This window comes from Narcine bancroftii, chromosome 12 (assembly GCF_036971445.1).
Source record: "Narcine bancroftii isolate sNarBan1 chromosome 12, sNarBan1.hap1, whole genome shotgun sequence".
Classification (NCBI taxonomy): Eukaryota; Metazoa; Chordata; class Chondrichthyes; order Torpediniformes; family Narcinidae; genus Narcine; species Narcine bancroftii.
In genome coordinates, this window is record NC_091480.1 from 12,786,995 (window position 1) to 12,807,853 (window position 20,859).

The following is a 20,859-nucleotide window of genomic DNA, read 5'->3' on the forward strand; positions in this document are numbered from 1 at the left end:
TTCTCTTTCAAGTTGAATCTTGGCCTTGATGTTGACCAGCCGCATCTCAGTCTGGTATCAGGGCACCAATACCCCTGAGCATAAAGCCCTGCAAAAGGTCGTGAAATCACAGACAAAGCCCTCCCCACCCTCAAGAACATCTACAGGGAACACTGCCATCGGAGAGCAGCAGCAATCATCAAGGATCCACACCACCCAGCACACGCTCTTTTCTCACTACCATCACGAAAGAGGCGTCGGTGCCACAAGACTCGCACCACCAGGTTCAGGAACAGCTGCTCCCCCTCCACCATCGGACTTCTCAACAATAACTCAATTGGGAACTCATTTAAGGTCTCTCACTTTTCCAATTATTAATTTTTTTTCTCCTTTCTGTATTGTACAGTTTGTTTACATTTCTTTATTTATTTACATGTGTATATTTTTTTTTGCCCTGCCAATAAGTGGAAATTCTGTCCTGCCCACAGGAAAAAGAATCTGAGGGTTGCATGTGATATCTTGCACGTACTCAGACAATAAAAACGAAATCTGAATCTGACTACAATTCAAGTGTCAGTCAAAGTAGAACCTGGAAATAACTTTCATTCACCCAAAGACCCAGAAACATTATGAAAATGGTTAATGAATAACGATTTATAGGGTAAGATGTCACCATGAGTCCTCCCCTATGAACAAGCTCTTTGACCAGATAGGAAATGAGGTACCTAGGAAACTCCAGTGATCTCGTTCTGTGTTATTCCCTGCCAGCCTTGAGAAGCAGATAAATCACCTTGCAATCAGATGTGACTCAGCGGACAGAACGCTTTGTGGAGGAATAAGTGACATATTAAGCCAACAGTGAGTGAGCAGACACTCAGTCATTTACTGGAAGCAGCGAGGCACGCCAATCGTGTGGGTGCTGTGGCATTTCACAGTTGTTCTAAAGGATGAATTTTAAAATGAATTTCAGGTTGTTGACAACTCCAGTTGGTATTGTGAGGATTTTTGAAATCTTTCTCTCCTGCACAACCTTCAGCCTGATTGCTCACGTTGGGCGTTACAGTGGGCCTTACGGAGACTGGTGTATGTTTGTGTGGTGCCTTTCCTTCGCTGTCACCTTGCTCATTCTTCTGGGGGAACTGACTGGCCTTTGCACCAACGTGCCGATATCCTGGGAAGATTTCACCATGTCGTTCGCTATGGTGGCTCTCCTGATGAACCTGACTGCCACCATTATTTACCCTTCCATTTTTCTTTCATCAAACAACAACCAGGTAATTAAAGACCATCAAATCGCAGCCACTGCCATGTCCTGCCTGTGTTTTATTGCTTATGGGATTGAGGTGGGCCTCACACGAGCAAAGCCTGGCGAAATCAGTGGATTTTTAAAGACGGTTCCAGGACTCCTAAAAGTATTAGAAGCTTTTATCGCTTGTATCATCTTTCTACTTGTTGAGGACTCGTACAGTGCCAACTCTGGACGCCAGTGGTGCATGGCTGTGTACTGCATCTGCTTCATCTTCACCTTCTTGGTCATAATTTTAACCATTGCCAAGCTCACGGGCAGGTTACCGTTTCCATTCGAGAAGTTTCTGACAGTCTACAACATCATGGCTGTCCTGATGTACATCAGTGTGGCAATCATCTGGCCACTGTTCTGCTTCCACGAGCGTTACGGTACTCCGACAAGACCAGAGCCCTGTGCACGAGGCAATTGTTTGTGGGACAACCAAGTCATAGCAACGGTTTTAAGCTATGGCAATCTAATTGTGTATGTCGTGGATCTGGTTTATTCAGCCAAGTTGGTCTTTATTGCTCAGGCTTAAGTGCTTCTGAAAACTGTGCACAATGGAGATTAGGAAGATACCTCTACTGGAGATTCTAAGTCAGTACAAGAGATTGGAACTTCCTATTCTGTCAGCCAGTCTTAGAGTCAAAGACCTTTACAGCACAAAAAGAGACAATTCAGCTCAACTTGTCCAAGCTAGTCCCATTTGCCAGAGTTCAGCCCATATCCCTTTAAACCTTTCCTATAAACATTACAGCTGAGCCTACCTCTTCCACTTCTTTGCCAGCTTATTCCATATACCCACCAACCAAGGGCCACACAGGCCCTTTTTAAATATTTCCCCTCTCAACTTCAATCCATGTCCTTTCAGTTTAGAATCCCCTATCCTGGAAAATCTTTATGGATTGAAGTTATTGAAGCTGATCAGGTTTCCAGTCAATTTATCTGACATTGAACTAATACCACCCACTTCTTTTGCTTGGCTCCTTCACCACTCATCCTTTCCCTAGATCCAATGGAAGGTCACCAGAAAGGGCGACAATGGCTAGAGTAGAGGTTAGCGCAATGCGATCGATCTGGGTTCGAATCTGCCGCTGTCCGTAAGGAGTTTGTACGCTTGGCCCGTATCTGTGCGAGTTTTGTCTAGTTTCCTCTCACATCCCAAAGAGATATGGATTAGAAGGTTAATTGATCACATGGGTGTATTTGGGGTGCTTGGGCTCGTGGGCTGGAAGGGCGTGTTACCATGCTGTATCTCCAAATTAATATTAAATATGAATTCAATTTTTCCACCCTTTGATGCTGACCGACTTGTAGAGTGTTTACAGTTTGATTTGATTTAAGTTTGCTCCTTGGTACCATACAAGCTGTTTTCTTCCACAAAGAAAGCATTGGTGATAAAAGCTTCAGGTGCCTGCACATGACAAGCTTGAACACCCACCTTGATTCCCAGAGACCGCCATCAGTGTTACCAACCCATGTTGCCTAGGGAGATCAACCAGGTCCTTAGCCTTCATGGCCTATTTAGTGACCTGCTGCTGCGGTAGTCTCGGGGTAAACGTGGGAAAGGCCTCGAATTTGGTTTGGTTGTGATCTAATTAGGAGAGAGTATCTATATTAACCTGGCAACCATAGAGGACCCATATAGCACCACTGCTGCATGGCAACAATCGTCTTGTCCCATTAATGTGGAGGCTTGGTGCCGACCCTGCACCACTTCCTGTAACCATTTCTACTTCCCATTTGAAGCCCTTGTCCCATACCACGTCTCAGCTCCAGATGTGCACGCACTGATCCTTGCCCCCAGTCCCCCGACATGGCAACTGCTGAATGTGACCTTGTTTAGATTTCAGCCTCTTTGAAGGAAGTGAGAAGTTGGTTAAACTGGAACTGAATATACCGAGGGGGTCTCTCCACTGTCTGAGATCATCAGGACCGACCTGCCCCTCAAATCGCAGGGTGGATTCCATTCACCCAAAGGCACAATGGTTCAAGTCTTCATTGTGCAATGATTCCATGTGACGTATGGGGAGCTGCAAGGACCACCATTGTGCCTCACCAAAGACTTTGCTTAATAAACCAAGACCGTTTTGTCTTGTTCTCGTGTTGGAATGCCCTTTGACATTCATCCCAATGTTCCGCTTGTTTCATGATCCAAGTATCGATTTAACCAATGGACCCATAGCAGACTCAGGGCAAATTGGTGTCAACCAAGGCAGACAGACTTTCACACCACCATATCACACACCATTTCCAATAAGCTCTGCACTCAAGTAGAACTCACCAACTGACCTAACCTGCGCAGTGAAAAGCAAACTGTTCAATTTAAATCATCTCCACCCCAGGACCATCATTACTTTAACTTCTGTCATCAAGTAACAGTAAGCAGTGTTGCTTGTACATACACGCGATTGGACGACAAGCTAAATGTTCCCTGAAGCATACAAGAGAAAGGTCCTTACATGGAAATACAGGCACTGTACTAATATCTCCTTTGTACCACAATGCCTGCTGATGACAAAGGTCAATGACAACGTCCTGGAACATGTATTCTTTCCTTGATCTCAGCAGCCATGCCACTGCAAAGCTGGATGTTGAAAATAAAATTCACAGTTAACCAGAGTGGTCTTCTGGGAAGCAGTGAAATCCTCTATAGTTCTAAATCAATGACGACCAACAGCAGCCACTGCAAAAGGGTGGAAGAAATCACATGAATTCACTCTCCACCAAACCTCCAAAGCCACAGCTTGGGTGTGAACCAATGCCAACCTCCTGTCGCAGGCCCAACACCTCCACCATTGAGGGTCGACCTGCACTCAGTTAGATCGGAGTGAAGGGTCACATCACTGACATGCCTGATGCCAGGCCCCTCGGAGCTGCATCCCTTCAAGAGATCACAAAGAATCCTTGAAAGGGTGTAGTGTGGCCACTCGAAGCAGAGCATTCAGGTCGGCACGAGAACCTCAAATCCCTTCTTGGGGAGCACAAGGAGACTCCGTGAAAATGTTGGTAGGAGTGCGCCACCTCTAAAACAACCCCAGGCTCCTCATTGGCCTCATCACCTCTCCAGAGCTGGTCTGGAAGCAAGTCGATCTCTCCTTCAAAGGGCTCTTCAAGAGGAGCCACTTTAAAATTTGCACCTCCCTTAAGTCTCAGGAAAATATTTCATCTAAGCTTTAAAAACCTTTCAATATCTTTCCTACCATTGCAAAGTTAACTGGTCTACAATTCCCTGTGCAATCTCTGCCTTTTAAGTGGAAATAATAGATACCCCATCCATGTTTCTGGTACATTCATTTTCTTCAATATTTTTATGTATGTAGACCAGTGCTTTCGTTCTCTCTATTCTACCCAACTGAGTATCCAGATGTGAAACCTAGGAGGACCTGACATCTTGTCTTCCCCCCGCCCCCCCCCCCCCACAGCTCTAAATACCCACCAAGATTACTCTAAGTTTGTCTTGCAAACGATTTAAAAACTTCATTGAATTGTGGCTCGATCAACAGCTCCACTACTATTAACAGAGGATCAATGGGTAGCACCTTTCCCTGAACCTGGAGGATGTAGGTCAAGTCCCAGTTTGGTGAATGAATATTTCTGGAAATGTTGAAATGGGGACATGCAATCATTTAAAACTTGTGGGGGGGGGGGGGGGGTGGGATGCAGGAACTATTTTTCTAACGACAAATCGCTGGAAATTTCTACTCCAGGGGAGTTGTGGAAAGAAGATTACTAGAAGTATTTAAAAAGGTGGTAGAGAATTTTCAGAAAGGTGGGTGGTGTGAAAAGGGAACAGATGAAGAGTGGAGGCCAGCATGAATCAGCCATGGCCATATTAAATGGTGGGATAAGTTTGAGGGGCAGAGTGGCCAACTCCTGCCTCTATTTTCTTGATGTTATGTTGTTAGTTTTAACTATTTTAGATGAATTAATTTCTCATAACCTCCACCTATTCTGTAAATCATTCTTTTTAAAGTAATTATTCCAATTTCTGTATCAAATTTAATTAAGATTAAACATAATTTTAGGAAATACAGTGTTTCATAATATGTAACAGTCTGAATACCTGCATATGTGAATCCCAGAAAATGTTTATGAAATGTTTGGGGCAGCACAGTTGGCGTAGCGGTTAGCACAATGCCTTTACAGTGCCAGCAATTGGGACCAGGATTCAAATCCAGCGCTGCTGTAAGGAGTTTGTACATTCTCCACGTGTCTGCATGGCTTTTCCCCGAGGGCTCCGGTTTCCTCCCACCTTTCAAAATGTATCAGGGGTTGTAGGTTAACTGGGTATAAATTGGATGGAACAGACTCGCGGGCCAAAATGGCCTGTTACTGTGCTGGGAGCCTGGGCTTTTAAAAAGTGTGCAGGCCCAACAGTAAACTGGTTTTCCATTTGAACTCAACTCAACTACGACTCTTCATTTCACACTGCGATTCAGTGACCACAAAACCACGTTACACCTGCAGCTTATAGGAATCCTGTTTCATGCTTAAATTTTTTATTTCTCTGCTACTGAGTTGTAGATTTGAGAAGCACAAATTTGAATTGTAAAAATAAATCAGTTTCTTACTCTGTCAGCAAGTTGGAAGCTCAAATACCTCAGATAAGGAACTGATCACATCTGTGCAAGACTCCACATCCCAACATTCACTTCCCAGAAATAATCACATTACATCCAAAACTTCAGACACAAGTGATATTATTTTATCAACCATAGATCCTCTGAAATGTGCCACGTTGCCAAACTCAAATGCGAAATGAGTCAAAGAAAACTTTACCAAACACACTTGGTTAACATTAAAAAAAAGAAACTACAGTCGCATAATCCAGACTTCAAAAATAAAAAATTACATAAAAATAACAATTTCTTTTAGAGAGTTCAAAAATGTTTCACAACTAATTAAATAATTTTGAAGCCCTGTCCCTGTTCTATTATAGAAAATGCAGCAATCAATTTTGTGCTCAGATTGCCCCATAAACATTAATGAACTGGATGGACAAATGACTGAGTGTCAACTGAGGGATAAATGCCTCAAATTCTTGGCAGCTGTAACCTTTCAATGCAGAATCCAGAGTGCGGCAAATCTCTGGAATTATAGATCCCTGAAGGTTGTGGAGGACAGAATCTGCCATTCTCAATGGGGGCCCTATAGACCTCCCAAGGGGGGTGGTACGGGGAAAGCACATTTAAGCCTGTTTTCTTTTCCCATCATGTAACAATTTTTATGTAGTCAGTAGGAGAAACGTATGGAAGAATCTTAAACATGGTTGCTTCACAGGGAAGGGGGCCTATAAACTTTGAGCAGAGTCTTGGGGGGGGTGGGGGGCATATCCAATAAAAAGGTTGAGAATGGCTGGAGTGGATGAATGGGGTTATTTCACTGAAGATTGGGGAAATTGAAGGCTGCATGGAATTGGCACAAAATAGGAGAGGAGGTCTGTGGTAGATCACATAGGGCAGATTTGCAGAGATGAATAACCTATTGCTGTTCCTTGGTTACCCACTGTGTCACAGCTAATAATGCTTAAATGCTGCAAACTGCAGAATGGTAAAATGCATTAAAAGCAACTTCTATTCTCAAAGACCCCCACCACCCAGGCCGTGCCCTCTTCACCCTGCTACCATCAGGAAAAAGATATAGGAGCCTCAAGACAAGCACCCAGCGGCACAAGGACAGCTTCTCCCCTCTGCCATCAGATTCCTGAATAATCATTGAACTAAAGACACAGCCTTACTTTTCAAGCACTTTTTAAAAATGTATCGTAATGTTGCAAGATGGTTACAATATGAATGTCAACATTATGATGTCGCTGCAAAAAAGAGAATTTCATGATTGATGCGAATAAATTCTGATCTTCAGAAATAGAAGCAAGAGTCGGCGATTTCTGGCCAGTCCTGGATTAACTACCACCCAGGCCCTAGGCTGAGCTTTCATCAGGACCCCAACCACAACCTTTTTCTGCCACGGGCCCGGCACCCCTCACTCCTTGCCACAGGCCATCCCTCCCTTCCCACTGTGGCCCAGGCCGCCCCTGCCAACCCTCACACCCCAGCGAGGGACTGGCCTCTCATTTAGGCGTGCTCAGGTTTAACAGGCATTGGGGGTGGGAAGAAGAAGAGACTGAATAAATTTACACAGAAGAATGCAACTTGTTAAATGCTGATCTCCCTGTACTGTATGACCCAACCCCTGAAACACCGCAGCCAAGTCTATGGGGAAATCTGTGCAGCTGGTCATCATTAAGCCACACAACTGCAAATACCATCCTTGTAAAAATAAATGCTCTGTTCTCGCAGAACCATCTGGAGGCAGTGAATACAAATCACAAATCCAACCGGCCACAGCAGCCACCCAGCACTCCCACCAGCGCCCAGTCACCGAACAGAACCCCAGCTGCTCCAACTCCAACAAGTGATCGCTTCTCCTACCGTTCCCACTATTCACCACCCCTGACAGAAGCTGCGCTCGCTGCTTGCAACCCGATGACTCTACACGCATACTCAAACACCACCGGCTGCGCACCCTTCCTGTTGTTCACTTTCCCTACTGCAGGTGACAGGTTTGACACTGGTATATTGGAGCCCCCTCCTCAAACACACCACAAATCTTCATGCCGCCACCATCAGCTCCCAGAAACCACCCCGGCAATGGCGCAACATTAACTCTGGCCCATAGTCACCGGCTTCACCTGCGAAGTACGTGCAAAACGATAAACCAAGCCCAGGCTACCCTTTACTGAGTAGGCTGAAGCCTAGGAGCCCAGAGAGTAAGGGGGTTCAAGCCCCTAGGCTTCAGCCTAATGGTTAATCCACCAAAGCATCCAGCCTGTCAAGCCTGCTTCGCCATTCAACGAGATCATGGCTGATCTGATAGTAGGCTTATCTCCGCCTACCTGCCTTTTCCCCATATGCCTTACTATGTAAAAGTCATCCACCCTGGATATTCACTGAGGTCACCTCCATTGCTTAAATGGGCAGATTCTACAGATTCACCTCCCTCTGGGAAAAGCAGTTCCTCCTCATCTCCATTCTAAATCTACTACCCTTAAACTTGAGGCTATGTTCCCTAGTTCTAGTCTCTCCTACCAATGTAAACAACTTACCTACCTCCATCTTACCTACCTCTGCCTTTCACAATTTTGTTTCTACAAGATCCCCTCTCATTCTTTTAAATTCTGATAAACTTGAACAGAAAATTTGGAGAATATTTCTCATGATAAATGTAGCCAGTACAATCTTTTGTTGTAAATATTTTTGTGTGCAACATGAATATTCTAAAGCAATTTTTGTTAACTGCTTTACCATTAATCAAACGAGCCTGCAGCTGACGTGGACATTTACCCCCTCCATAAATCTTCGTCCGCGAAGCCAAGCCAAAGAAAAATCACCATTGATAATAGACAGTGGAAGGCAACTATTAATTCTTTCTGTGTTACATTCAACAAACAATTCCTTTAATGGTAGCATTGTCCACTAAAGTTGCCAGAAGCTTTGTCAGTCACACTGCCACTTCTCATCTTCAGAAGGATACATTGAGAAAATAAAAAGTAATAATCGAGTACAGAATTATCACCACTCGGTTGAATATTAATTGAGCTCTTGAGATCATCTTGGGCTTTTGCCAAGGCAGTCATCACCCAAGTTTCACCTCACCCTCTATTAATATTCATCTTTGGTGACTCACGCTCTTTTATTACCCTCTGAAAAGGAAAGCACTTCAACTCCAAATTCAGAATTTGAAAAAGATTATTTGAACTACACAACATCTGCTAAGCATTCAGTGTAATCCACTTGACCCATTCTCTCAAACTGTCCAACACTTCCCCCTCAACCTAGGTCCAATTGTGTAGCCTTCAATCAGGTGAAAGGAAAAGGAAACTTCAGTTGATAATAGTGAGTAATTCCTCTCTGCCTATTTCTGGATTCTGCAGTCATTTGTACAAATTTAAATTAAATTAACGTATATGCTCATGTTCAAGATGACTCGAATAAGACAACTCCTGAATTTCAACCTAAAATGTAGGTTTTTGAGCAGGACCCGTCTTACTGCCCCAATTGTTCTTGATTAACCATCCTACTGACCAGTGGAGGGAGCGGTAAAACACAGAATTATGTGGACACCGTGGTTGAAGTGAACACACACAATGCTGGAGAGACTCAGCAGGTCAAACAGTGTCCTTTAAGTAGCAAAGGAAGAAATACATAACTGACGTCTCAGGCTTGTGCCCTTTATCAAGGCCAGTGGAGTGATGTTATCACAATATTCCAAAAAGCAAATGACCCAGTAAAGGTTTAATTTTCATTAGCTTATTCTAAAATAAACCCTTTACCTGGCCAATTAAAGCATGTACAGAGTTGACAGCAGTTGGACCCCGTGGGAGATCACTGTTAAGGTTCTAAAATGTAATACTTGGCTCAGGGGAAGCACTGTGTGTAAAGTTTAAAGCCATGTGTTTTTGATTTGTAGTTAATTTTGTGCATATCCCTTGAAGAAAAATTATTGTTTGTAGTGTTACCATAGTGACTATGACATCATGTGTCCCAATATCCGATCGGACGGAGAGGTTGCATCTCATTCTTCGAAGAATCAGGACAGAAACATGAGCTCAAGATACTTTGAATTTATCTTGTATATTCTTAATTCATGTTACTTTGTCTATTTCTTATTATATCGGTTTGAAGTTCAGTATTGTTATATTGTTACAGTATGCTTTGTTTATTCATCGTTATGAGAATCTCAATGCAATGTTATGCAAACGTTTATCCATTTTATCAACGAATTAAAAATATTTAAAGCTGCAACTACAAAGTTTGGTTTATTGGATTAATAAGATAGTAATTCGGAATAAATATCACTCACATTTCCTTGAAGGTAACAAGTTTTGAATTTGGGAAATACTAGAACTTGGAAGTGAGACCTCGCTGTTAAGGTTCAGATTTTATACTTGGCGTACATGATGACCCCTTTGAAAGCTTTCAAAGTTCAAGCATTGGCTTGTACGCTGGCAATATACAGTAAATTTTAAAATTTTACTTAGAACACGCTAGAACCCATTCTGGCCATGGAGACCTGTGCCACCCAATTAACCTACAATCCCATACATTTTGGAGGGTGGGAGGAAACCGGAGCATCCAGGGGAAACCCACACAGGTCATGCGGTGAATGTACAAACGCTTTACAGATGGCACCAGATTGCTGGCATTGTAATGTCGCCGTGCTAACCACGAGACTAACTGTGCTGCCATGTTAGAATTAATCATGGCTTACCCAAGGAACTGCTGTGCGAGAACTGTAATGGTAGATTTGGAATCAAACAGCATTGCACCTCATTTCCACATGGGTTTGTTCAGTAGCATTTGTCTTTTACCCCCAATATCTCACCATGAACACGATACAGGGAATGTGCCAAATTTTGCTGCGAATTTCTAATCTCACCAGAGTCAAACAGTTTATCTCCGAGATGGTGAATCTTTTATCTTTCTTCTCGTCTTTTCAGACAGTGAAAGAAACAAATCCACAATTTTCTAGTAAAGGTAGAGTGACCAATCGATCTGTGCCTGCTGTCATTACTCTAGTTGATCGAGTATTATGAATCAGTTATTAAATAATTAAAGGGGGTCAGTTTGAGCATTGTCAATACTTTTGAGGAAATGCCCTTGTATTGATTCAGAGGGAATCAAAAATCAATAAATGTTGAAAAGATAGGATTTAAAGAGAAAACAAAACATGCAAGTTTGCAAACACTCATTGTAGTAAAAACACAGAAATGCTGGAGGAACTCGGCCAATTTTCGCAGCATTCATAGGATGTAGATATTTAACCAAAGTTTCAGGCTTGAGGCCTTCTTCAAGGTATGAGCAAAAAAAGCAGTCAGCCAGTTTAATTATAGAGAGAAAGTGGGAAGAATGGGACGGCCAACCCACAAAAGGTGTTAATTGATGATGAGAAGTGATTTTGTGAAAGGAGACAATGGGGAAAGGGGAATGAGAGAGAGGCAGAACTAGAAGGAAGGAGAAGAGGAGGGATTTCTTCAAGGGAACCAGAGAAGTCACCATTAATGCCACCTGGTTGGAAGCTGCCCGGTGGAATAGGAGGTGTTGTCCCTCAAACTCGTCCGTGATCTCAGTCTGGCGGTGCACGAATCCATGGACAGACATGTCAGCAAGGGAATGGGATGGGGAATTGAAATGGGTCGCAAGTGCAGCAGACAGAGCGAAGGAATCTCCCAGTCTGGGTCCAGTCATTCTGCTGTGGAGGAGACTGCAATAGGGGCACCATACGCAGTAAATTAACCCTGCAGTTTCACAAGGGCTTCTTCACTTGAGAGGACTGTTTGCAGCCCCAAATGGTAGTTAGGTGGGATGGAAGATGGGGGTGCAAGTGGAACATTTCTTGCAGTCACAGGGGCAAGGGGGCAATTGGTAAGAAGGGAGGAGTGAATGAAGGAGTCACGAGGAAGCAGTCCCTGCAGAAGGAATAGGGGGAGCAGAGGGGAAGACGTGTCTGGTAGTTGCTACTGGCATGGTAGGAGAGGACAGAGGTAATCCCGTCCTTTAGAAAAGCTTTCATGACTTCTCGACATTCTGAAGCATTTCACAGCCAATAAAAGCCTTTTTGAATTGCAGTCACTGTTAAAATCTAGAAAACAATGCAACCAATTTATGCACAGAAAACTCCCACAAAATGAAAAAAAGTACCTGTTTCAGTACTTTAGCAAACTGGCCAAAATAGCAGTACAAAAACTTCCATACAAATCTTGGGGGGGGGGGGGGGGGGCAGCTGAGCTTCAGTTTCACATCTCGTCTTACTGGCCTCACGTCTGACAATGTTACACTGCACAAGAATCCAGCTTCAATTTTAGCCTTCAAACATGCCCACTTCACTACATTAACATCACCAACATTGTATTCAACAGGATACCACACCGCATCCAAAGCACAGTTCAAGTATGGATTACTGGTTTCTTTACATCGACTGCCCAGCCTTGGGGATTGTTGCTGAGTGAGATCAATCAACTTTAACCATAGCCAATCCCAGTCCACCTCCACAATTTGTGTGAACCGAGTGTTAGGCTGAGATGATGCTTCTTTGCCTTCCTGGGTCTATATGTTGACTTTGTTTCCGAGCAGCAAACCTTTGCCGCTACAGTGAAGGCAGATTTGTCAGACTCCACCGTGAAACTTCTTCATGTGGTTACAACAGGTGGTGCAGGACCTGCTGAAATTGATACTGTGCTGTTCCGACAGATGCACAGGTAGAAGCAGGTGGAAAATCGTTTTTAGAATCTCCTGAAATGTGAAAGAACTACAGTTTTTCTTTATTTTTATAACACTTGAAAAATATTTGCTCAGAAATACAGCTCATTAGGCAGCAAAATAAATGGTGTCAATGTATTGATCGTTGCCTTTCACTGTGAAAGGATGTGATAGGCAGAGTCCAATATGCTGCCAACACATTAAAAGGCCCATCCCACACCCCAGTTGTATTCTCTTCTCCCCCACCCTTCCCGACAGGCCAAAGATACACAAGCTTGAAAACGTACATGACCAGATTCAAAGAGAGTTTCTTCCTCACTGCTATCAGACTGCTCATTCATAGAGATACTGCCCTTGCACAGTTTTTTCTCTGTAACAGGGAACCCTGCCCTTTCTGTTTCACTTGACACTATCTGCTATACTCAAGAATCAAATGACTTACCTGGAAAGTATGCAAAACCATGATTTCACTCCAACTTGCCACATATTACAACAAGCCATTCACTCCCTTAATGAACAAGCTGCAATTAAGCTTTTAACAGCACATGATTAACAACTGTTCAGGTCCTCTAACGAACACATGTGGAATCCTGTTTTCTCAGAATAAGGTTTCAAAATTCAATTGATTTGAAATGTTTTAAAACAACAATATTTGAATAAGTTTTCTTAATGCCAATTTTTTCTCCAGAAAAAAAGTTTTTTTTTAAAAGGAGCTATTTGCATTTTGGGTTGCTCTCTTGGTCCATTCTTTAATGTGATTGGTAGTTCAGCTTGCTTGATGACATCACTGTTGTTAAATACCAGAGATCCACACATCCAATGGCAGAATGATGATTTTTTTTTCTCTCCAAAAATAAACTTTATTCACAGTAAATTATTTACAAAGGAAAGCCTGTTCAAAGCCTTTTCACATCTTCAGTGTCCTATCCATACTGTACATTGTTATGTTTGTTCCCTATTTAGCATCACTGCCTCCACTGTATTTACTTCCCCATCTGTTGTTTGAAGGACTTCCTGGTAATGAAAGGACTCGAGACCTGCGGTCCTTCCTCACAAAGCCCTTGTGTTTATTGTGCCAAGCCTCAGTGCGTCCCTCAGCACGTAATCTGGCAGCCTGAAATGTGCCAGTCGGCAGCACTCCCTCACCGACATCTTCGTGTGCTGAAGGACCAACAAGATCCAGGCAGAACAAAGTGTGTTTTTCACTGAATCTATGATCTTCACTGAGACAGGAGAAAGCTTTGTCTCGGAAATTGTGGAATCTTTGTGGACAGCTTTACTTCACTGCAGCCAAGAACCCTGGAGCATCATGGGGGAAAAAAGAGTCCTTCCTGACATAAATTTTGTCCAATTATAGACACTGTAAATAAATACATGCCACATTTACCTCCACCTCATGAAAAAGACAATCCTCTATTTTTGGCAAAAAAATCTGGTATTTTTCATATATCTCATACAAAAATCAACCCTAGTCTCTCACCACAGCCCCGGCTGCCCGCAGGCTGAAGCTCCCAACACCTTGGCCGCGAACTCGACGCGGTTTTCCCACCCGGTCCTGGCTGCCCACAGAATGGAGTTGCGGACGCCTCCCACGACGCAGATACTCACCGCTGTCCTGACCTTTCCCATGCCGGCATCCACGCCGACTCCCTCTCCAGTTCCCACACCAACCTTAACTTCCACAAAGCTGACACTGCTGCTGGTTCCAACAGGCTCATCTCCCCTCCGCTACTCCTTACCCTTCCCTAACCCCTCACATCTCTCCCCACTCAACTCCTGTCCCCTCTTTTGAGCTCCCCCTTTCTTCCCACCTTTCCCCCACCACAACCCTCAGCCCTTTGTGTTTCTACTTCAATCACAGTTTCTACAGACGTTTGTGTTTTACCTCTATGGTTTTTGTTACGTGGTACGTTATGTGCTTTGACGCGCAGATGCTGCATATCACTTTAATTCATTGTGTATTTGTTCTTTATTCATTTAGAGATCATTTGGACTTCACTACTGATGTGGATTTTGGATTCTGGTGTGAACTTCAGCCCCTCAAAAGTAGTATCCATATAATAGTTGACCCCATAAATTTAACATTAAAAATGGTCGAGAAAATTTGACTTTTATCTGAGCATGTACAGTAACTGAAATAACTCATAAGCCGTTTTCCCAGGTCACAGTGCTTGCTTGAATAATAATGCTGTACACGTGAGTGATTCATACACAATAATCTACCCCCTTACATCAAAGCAAGGCAACGCTACATCCTTGATTTTCATCTCGATCTTCTGCAGAGAGCTTCTAAAAAAATTAAGAATCACCATTGAGAACATCAAAAAGTATTGCTGCCGTCGGACAGCAGCAGCGATCATCAAAGACCCATATCACCCAGCACAGGCTCTGTTCTCGCTACTGCCATCAGGAAAGAGGTGTAGGTGCCATAAGACTCACACCAGCTGGATCAGGAACAGCTGCTCCCCCTCCACCATCAGACTCCTCAACAACAAACTCAATCAGGGACTCGTTTAAGGACTCTTACTTGTGCACTTTAATTGACTTTTCTCTCTCTCTGTATCACACAGTCACTTTGTTTACATATCTTTATTTGTTTGCATGTGTACGTTGAGTTCAGTTTTTTTTTTGCACTGCCAATAAGTGCTAATTCTGCCTTGCCACATGTATTGTACTCTGACAATAAATCGGAATCGGAATCTATACCCACCACAAATGTAACAGAATGTATCGCAGCTGTTGGGATATTGACAAGATATTTCTGCTGTATTGAATCTTCCTGAAGATAATAAATACTATTGTTAAGTACACACATTATGCTATGACCTGAAGAACATGCTTTCAATCTTTATTAATGTAATGCACATAATCTGTTTATGTGAGCTGCTTTTATAGCCTGCCTGCATCTATCCTGACAAAGCATGCCCAGGCCTCAGGCAACATTTGCATAGTGGTTGTACTGAGTGCAAGCCCAGACATGCTTGGACTGACCAAAACACCTTGCTTTGTGGGCAATATACCAGTAGCTTTAAAGTATGACAAGAGAGCACAAAAATAGGTTGGGTCTAAAAAAAAAGGTACGTGATCTTCAGGGGATTTTCGAGATCAGCAGCCTAAAATCCATAAAATACACCCAAATGCATTCAGGAAGCAAAATCTTCAGTGCCTAGTGTTATCAGGTCAAATGTGCCACATTACCTTGTCCTTTGCTCTCACTCTGTCATGCTCTTCTCAGCCTCTCCATGCCTCAGCTGCTTGATGGATGGGAGTCCGTGCAGCATTCCGTCTGCACAATGGCGGGTCTGGCGAGGTGACTGGTGTTGAACGAGCGTTGCTTTGTCATGGCCCAATTTGGATCATTGGGCATGAAATTCATTTGCATCCTAATAAAGAATGAGAAAGATTTTGTGCTGAGTTTGGAAATTGCATTCAATTTGGCTGCTTCTCCCTGCAGCGAAGGGCACATTCTAACCTGATGCATTGTTGGAAGTGATTCAAACTGCCTTTCATCAAAGATATTGATTGATAATGATGCCAACGTTTTACTCAAACCTAACTGTACCCATCAATCAAATAAAGTTGTCTTGAGTTATTACCATGGCCATATTTAGCCACTTTGAAGGACAGTATTACATAGTGTTAGGTCTGCTTTGTTCGAGAATGAGTGAGTCAGACACCAAACTGAGTCGAAATCAAGGTTCTTTCTTACCAGATTGTAACACTTGCAACTAACAGTGTTAGTTGGAGAAGGCGCATTCTCCCGATATCAGCAAGTGGTGTTTTTTTTATACCTCAGGACACGCACTTAGTAAATTATCATACCATTACATTGTCCAATAAGCTGTTGCTACCCTTCACTGTTAGTCTGCTGCACATCATCTTGTTATTGCCACACTTATCTTGAGCGTACAAGGTCACACCTGCATCCTGTTACTCCTTAGTACTGGGTGACTCCTTCTCCAGACCCAACTCATGATGTTTCTACCTTACAATAGTCACTAAAATTTGTGACCCCCAAATTAGATGCAGTTTTATACTTTTTGTTCTGTACCTGCAGGGATGCTGGTTGCAGGATGAAAATTGTGGAAGTAATCATAATTGCAGTGAGATTGCGCCCATATACTTCAGCTTTCCGGCCATGGAATGAAGAAGGGATGCTGAAAGGAGCAATTTAGATTGATCACAACACATTGTGACCGATTTTAAAACCTACTGTTAGTATAATGAAAGAAATGACACATAATTTATTTAAACGGGAATGCTGATAAGTTTTCAGAAGGTCAAGCCCTCAAATGCCACCAGCTGATTTTAAAAACCTGTAATAACTGATTGTCCAAAATTCTAGCAACTGGCAACCTCAAGTAACTAGCAAAAATATCGATAAAAAAATTTAAAAAAAATGGATAAAAATTTAAATAATTAAAATTGTAAATGTTCTCTGAAGTAACCTTTGGTGAAGATGGGAGCAAATATTCAGGCAGCAGAGGGCTTTGCTTGTATCAGCTGTTTGAATAAAGTTGTTTTTGAATAAAATAGCATCGCCCGGGATGAAGAGCTGGTTGGTGCCACTCGCCGTTGGGGGGTGACACTTTTAAAGTCCCTGCCGAGTAAGAGTCTTTATCATTATTAGTGTATTATTAAGTATATTAGTAAGGTTTTATTTGTCGACTGGGGTGGGGGAATTAATTATTATGTTATTGGTCATCTGTCAGGCAGCTCCATGGAGGGGGAGGAACCTGCAGATACAGCAACAGTTAAATGTTTTCAAAGGAAGTCACTGAAAATAAAGTAAAACATTTTAAGGTTTATATATTCATGCAAGTGAAGTTTGTTCAGTGCAAGTACAGTGTAGTGTTTTTATATTTGAAACTGTTTATTCTTAATGCTGGTGTATTAGTTTGGCCTTGTAAGAGTGAGTCTCAAGCAACCATAAAACTCGCTGATGTGGCATCTACCAATCCCCGTAAGTGCTGGATACCAGGGATTTTACTGTATTCAGGAATAGTCAAAAGGCCTTTGGAGGCTTGAACTGCCAAAATGCCATTGGAGAGGTAGGAGAAGGAGAAGGGCTCCCCTACGTCTTATGTCACAGACCCTTTGACTTCACAGCAATTCCAGAATTTAGGTGTTTCAGATTTATTGAGATTCTTTTTCCTGTGGGCAAGGCAGAATTACCACTTATTGGCAGTGCAAAATAAACTGTACACAATATGCACAAATAAACAAATAAAGAAATGTACCCAAACTCACTTTGAAAAGAGAGAAAAAAATCATTGAAGTCCAAAAGTGAGGGTCCTTAAATGAGTCCCTGATTGAGTTTGTCATTGAGGAGTCTGATGGTGGAGGGAGAGCAGCTGTTCCTGAACCCGGTGGTGAGACTCTTGTGGCACCTACACCTCTCTCCTGATGGCAGCAGCGAGAACAGAACATGTGCTGGGTGGTGTGGATCCTGGATGATTGCTGCTGCTCTCCAGCGGCTGCGTTCCCTGTTGATGTTCTTGGTGGTGGGGAGGGTTTTACCCGTCATGTCCTGGGCTGTCTCCACTACCCTTTGTAGTGCTTTTCGCTCGGGAGCATAGGTATCCCCATACCAGACTGTGATGTAGCCGGTTAGCACCCTTTCCAGGTGTGAAGGCATTTGAGGAGGGATGAGAATTTTCAAATTGAGGTATGGTGGGAATGCTGTCCAAAGTAGATCTCTGAACAGACAAGTGTTAGCAAATTGAATATCTTGCAACTTACAACACCTGAAGCATAAATCAGAATGACAGCTGCAAATTAAATCTTTTCTCTTTGCTAATAATCCCTTGATGGCCTCGCTCCTCTCGATATATTTAGAGCCTCCTTCAACCTGTGGTCATAACACAACATTTTTCACTCCCTCGAATAAAAGGGTGGAAATACTTGGCAGATCCATTGAGTGGCATGGGTTTCATGGGTCAAAGGGCCTTCGATGCTCCTGCATTATTAACATAGGATATTGAAAATGTAAAATGGTTCAAATAAATCAGACCCGTGAGGAGAGAAACAGGGATACTGTTTTGGGTCAAAGACCTTTCTTCAGAACTTTATTTACTCCAAAACATTAGAATTTCATTTATTTGATTTTCACTCATTTATTCAGAACCTTTACAAGGATATAATCTTGCATATCCTATGCCACGATTCACAGTCGAAAAAAACTAATTCTATTTACAAGATTAAACTCCATTGCTCTCATGTTTGATGATCAAACATTCTGAATGGTCTTTATATGGGTTTTCACTTCCGGCCCACAAGCTCGTGCCACCCAATTGTCCGACAAACCCCCCCCCCCCCCCCGTATGAGCTCCGAGAGGAAACCCAAGCAGACCGGGGGGGCGAGGGGGGTGAACGTACAAACATCTTAAAGACACTGCTAGATTTGAACCTGGGTCACTGGAGCTGTTAACAGCGTTGCGCTGACCAGTACGTTAACCATGCTACCCGTGACCCTGTATTCATTCCCTTGGGTTCCGTGCTCAAGAATTTCTTCTTTTACACTTCTCCATCTCTATCTCTCCCTTCTCCTCAAAAACAGCTCAGCCCTGAAGATGCTGCTAACCTTTGCAGAAATGTAAAGGTGTGCAACCACTCTCTATCACTGCAGCCAATGTGGGAAAAGCATCATTGACCCAAGCCTTGACCAATCAGGTAGTTGATTTGCTTTGCATCAAGGTTGGCACTAACTTTTCCTCTGGTATGGAAGGCCTGAAAGAGGTATCGGAGCCATAAGACTCGCACCACCAGTTTCCAGAACAGCTGCTCCCCCTCCACCATCAGACTCCTCAACAACAAACTCAATCACAGACTCATTTAAGGAGTCTTTAATAATTTTCTTTTAGTTCTCTGTATTGCTGTAATGGAGAGGAAGCATCCACCGCCTGGTGGCGCTGCTGCATTCCTGTTTGGAGGACACACTACCGCCAATCAAGGTCAAAGACTCACCCTGAGCAATCAAGGTGACCCTTGCAATTGACCCACCTAAATCACCAGGTGCTGCAGTCCAGGCAGCCCGCCCAGACTCAGCCCTGACCTTCACCCAATTGACCCAAGCATTATCAATAAAATCTGACAGTATATCACTGGGGTTGAGTGCCCGAAGTGTGGACAAATGGTCATCTTTGACAAGCTTCCTAGAATGAGAAAGAGAAATGGAATTCCAAAGATTGGGGCCTGTGGATCCAATGGATCTGAAGCAATGGCTGCCAATGGTGGGAAAATCAATTTGGGGTTGATGAAGAGGGCGGAAATGGAGGATCCTGGAGGGAAATGGTGCTGGTGGCGGTTGAAGAGAAAGAGATCGTTGTCTGAAGAGGGTACGCAAAATCATTGAGGACCCCTTCCACCCCGCACACAGCATCTTTCAGCTGTTCCCGTCGGGGAAGAGATACAGGAGGATCAGAGCCAGCACCACCAGGCTGAGGAACAGCTTCTTCCCACGTGCTGAACAACCAAAGGAATTACTCACACTCACCATCTGAGACTCTCATATTTGGTAAATAATATTTATTATATGTGTCTTTATCTTGCGTATGTATTGTTTATTTTATTCTTTTGCAGGACAAGGATATTGCTGGCAAGGTTACGGCGCTAGTGATCCAGGTTCAAATCCGGAGCTGACTGTAAGGAGTTTGTACGTTCTCCCCGTATCTGCGATGGGTTTCCTCTGGGTGCTCCGGTTTCCTCCCACCTTTCAAAATGTTCGGGGATAGTAGGTTAATTGGGGTATTTGGGCAGCAGGGGCTTATGGGCCAGAAGGGCCTGTTACTGTGTCGTACATCCAAATTTTAAAAATCTAAACATAATAATAAATCAAGCAACCACTCCTGGGTAGGGTGATGATAAACACTGTGGGTAGGAAGGTCTCTGATGAGTTTCAATATTTAAACATCCAAAATCCTGGACAGGGTGAGACTGACAATGCACGAAGATAACTCACTTTAATTAAAAGTAGATGTAGGTTTTCAAAGGATGGAATGAGAACAGATAATTTAGCTCATTAAGACTGTTTTTTTAAAAACTTATCAAGGACATTTTCCCCTAATGACAAAATAATTAATTTACAATTTAATGGGCTGCCTTTTGTAACCAGAGGGCTTGCTGTTTATAATGCGTACAGATCTTCTTGTGAGCTTTTGCACAGCCACTGTACATCCTTGAGCTCTTGACATAACATGTAATCCTCTACAAGGTGTGGGGGACTTGCATGAGCAAGCTGAGTGGCAGTATGTCTTCTCAACCAACCAAGTTTAAGGACATCAACTGAGGCGAACGATTACAGCAGATTACTTCTTTCGGTTTAAGACCATA

At 43.2% G+C, this 20,859-nt stretch overlaps 1 protein-coding gene across 1 annotated transcript; it reads left to right on the forward strand.

Annotated features, from left to right (window-relative positions):
- Positions 1-830: 830 nt before the first annotated feature.
- LOC138746899 (myeloid-associated differentiation marker homolog) lies at positions 831-2,565 on the forward strand. The gene has a single exon (XM_069905530.1). It carries the CDS (start codon positions 927-929, stop codon positions 1,803-1,805), a length of 879 nt encoding a protein of 292 aa, XP_069761631.1. The 5' UTR covers positions 831-926; the 3' UTR covers positions 1,806-2,565.
- The last annotated feature ends 18,294 nt before the right edge of the window (positions 2,566-20,859 follow it).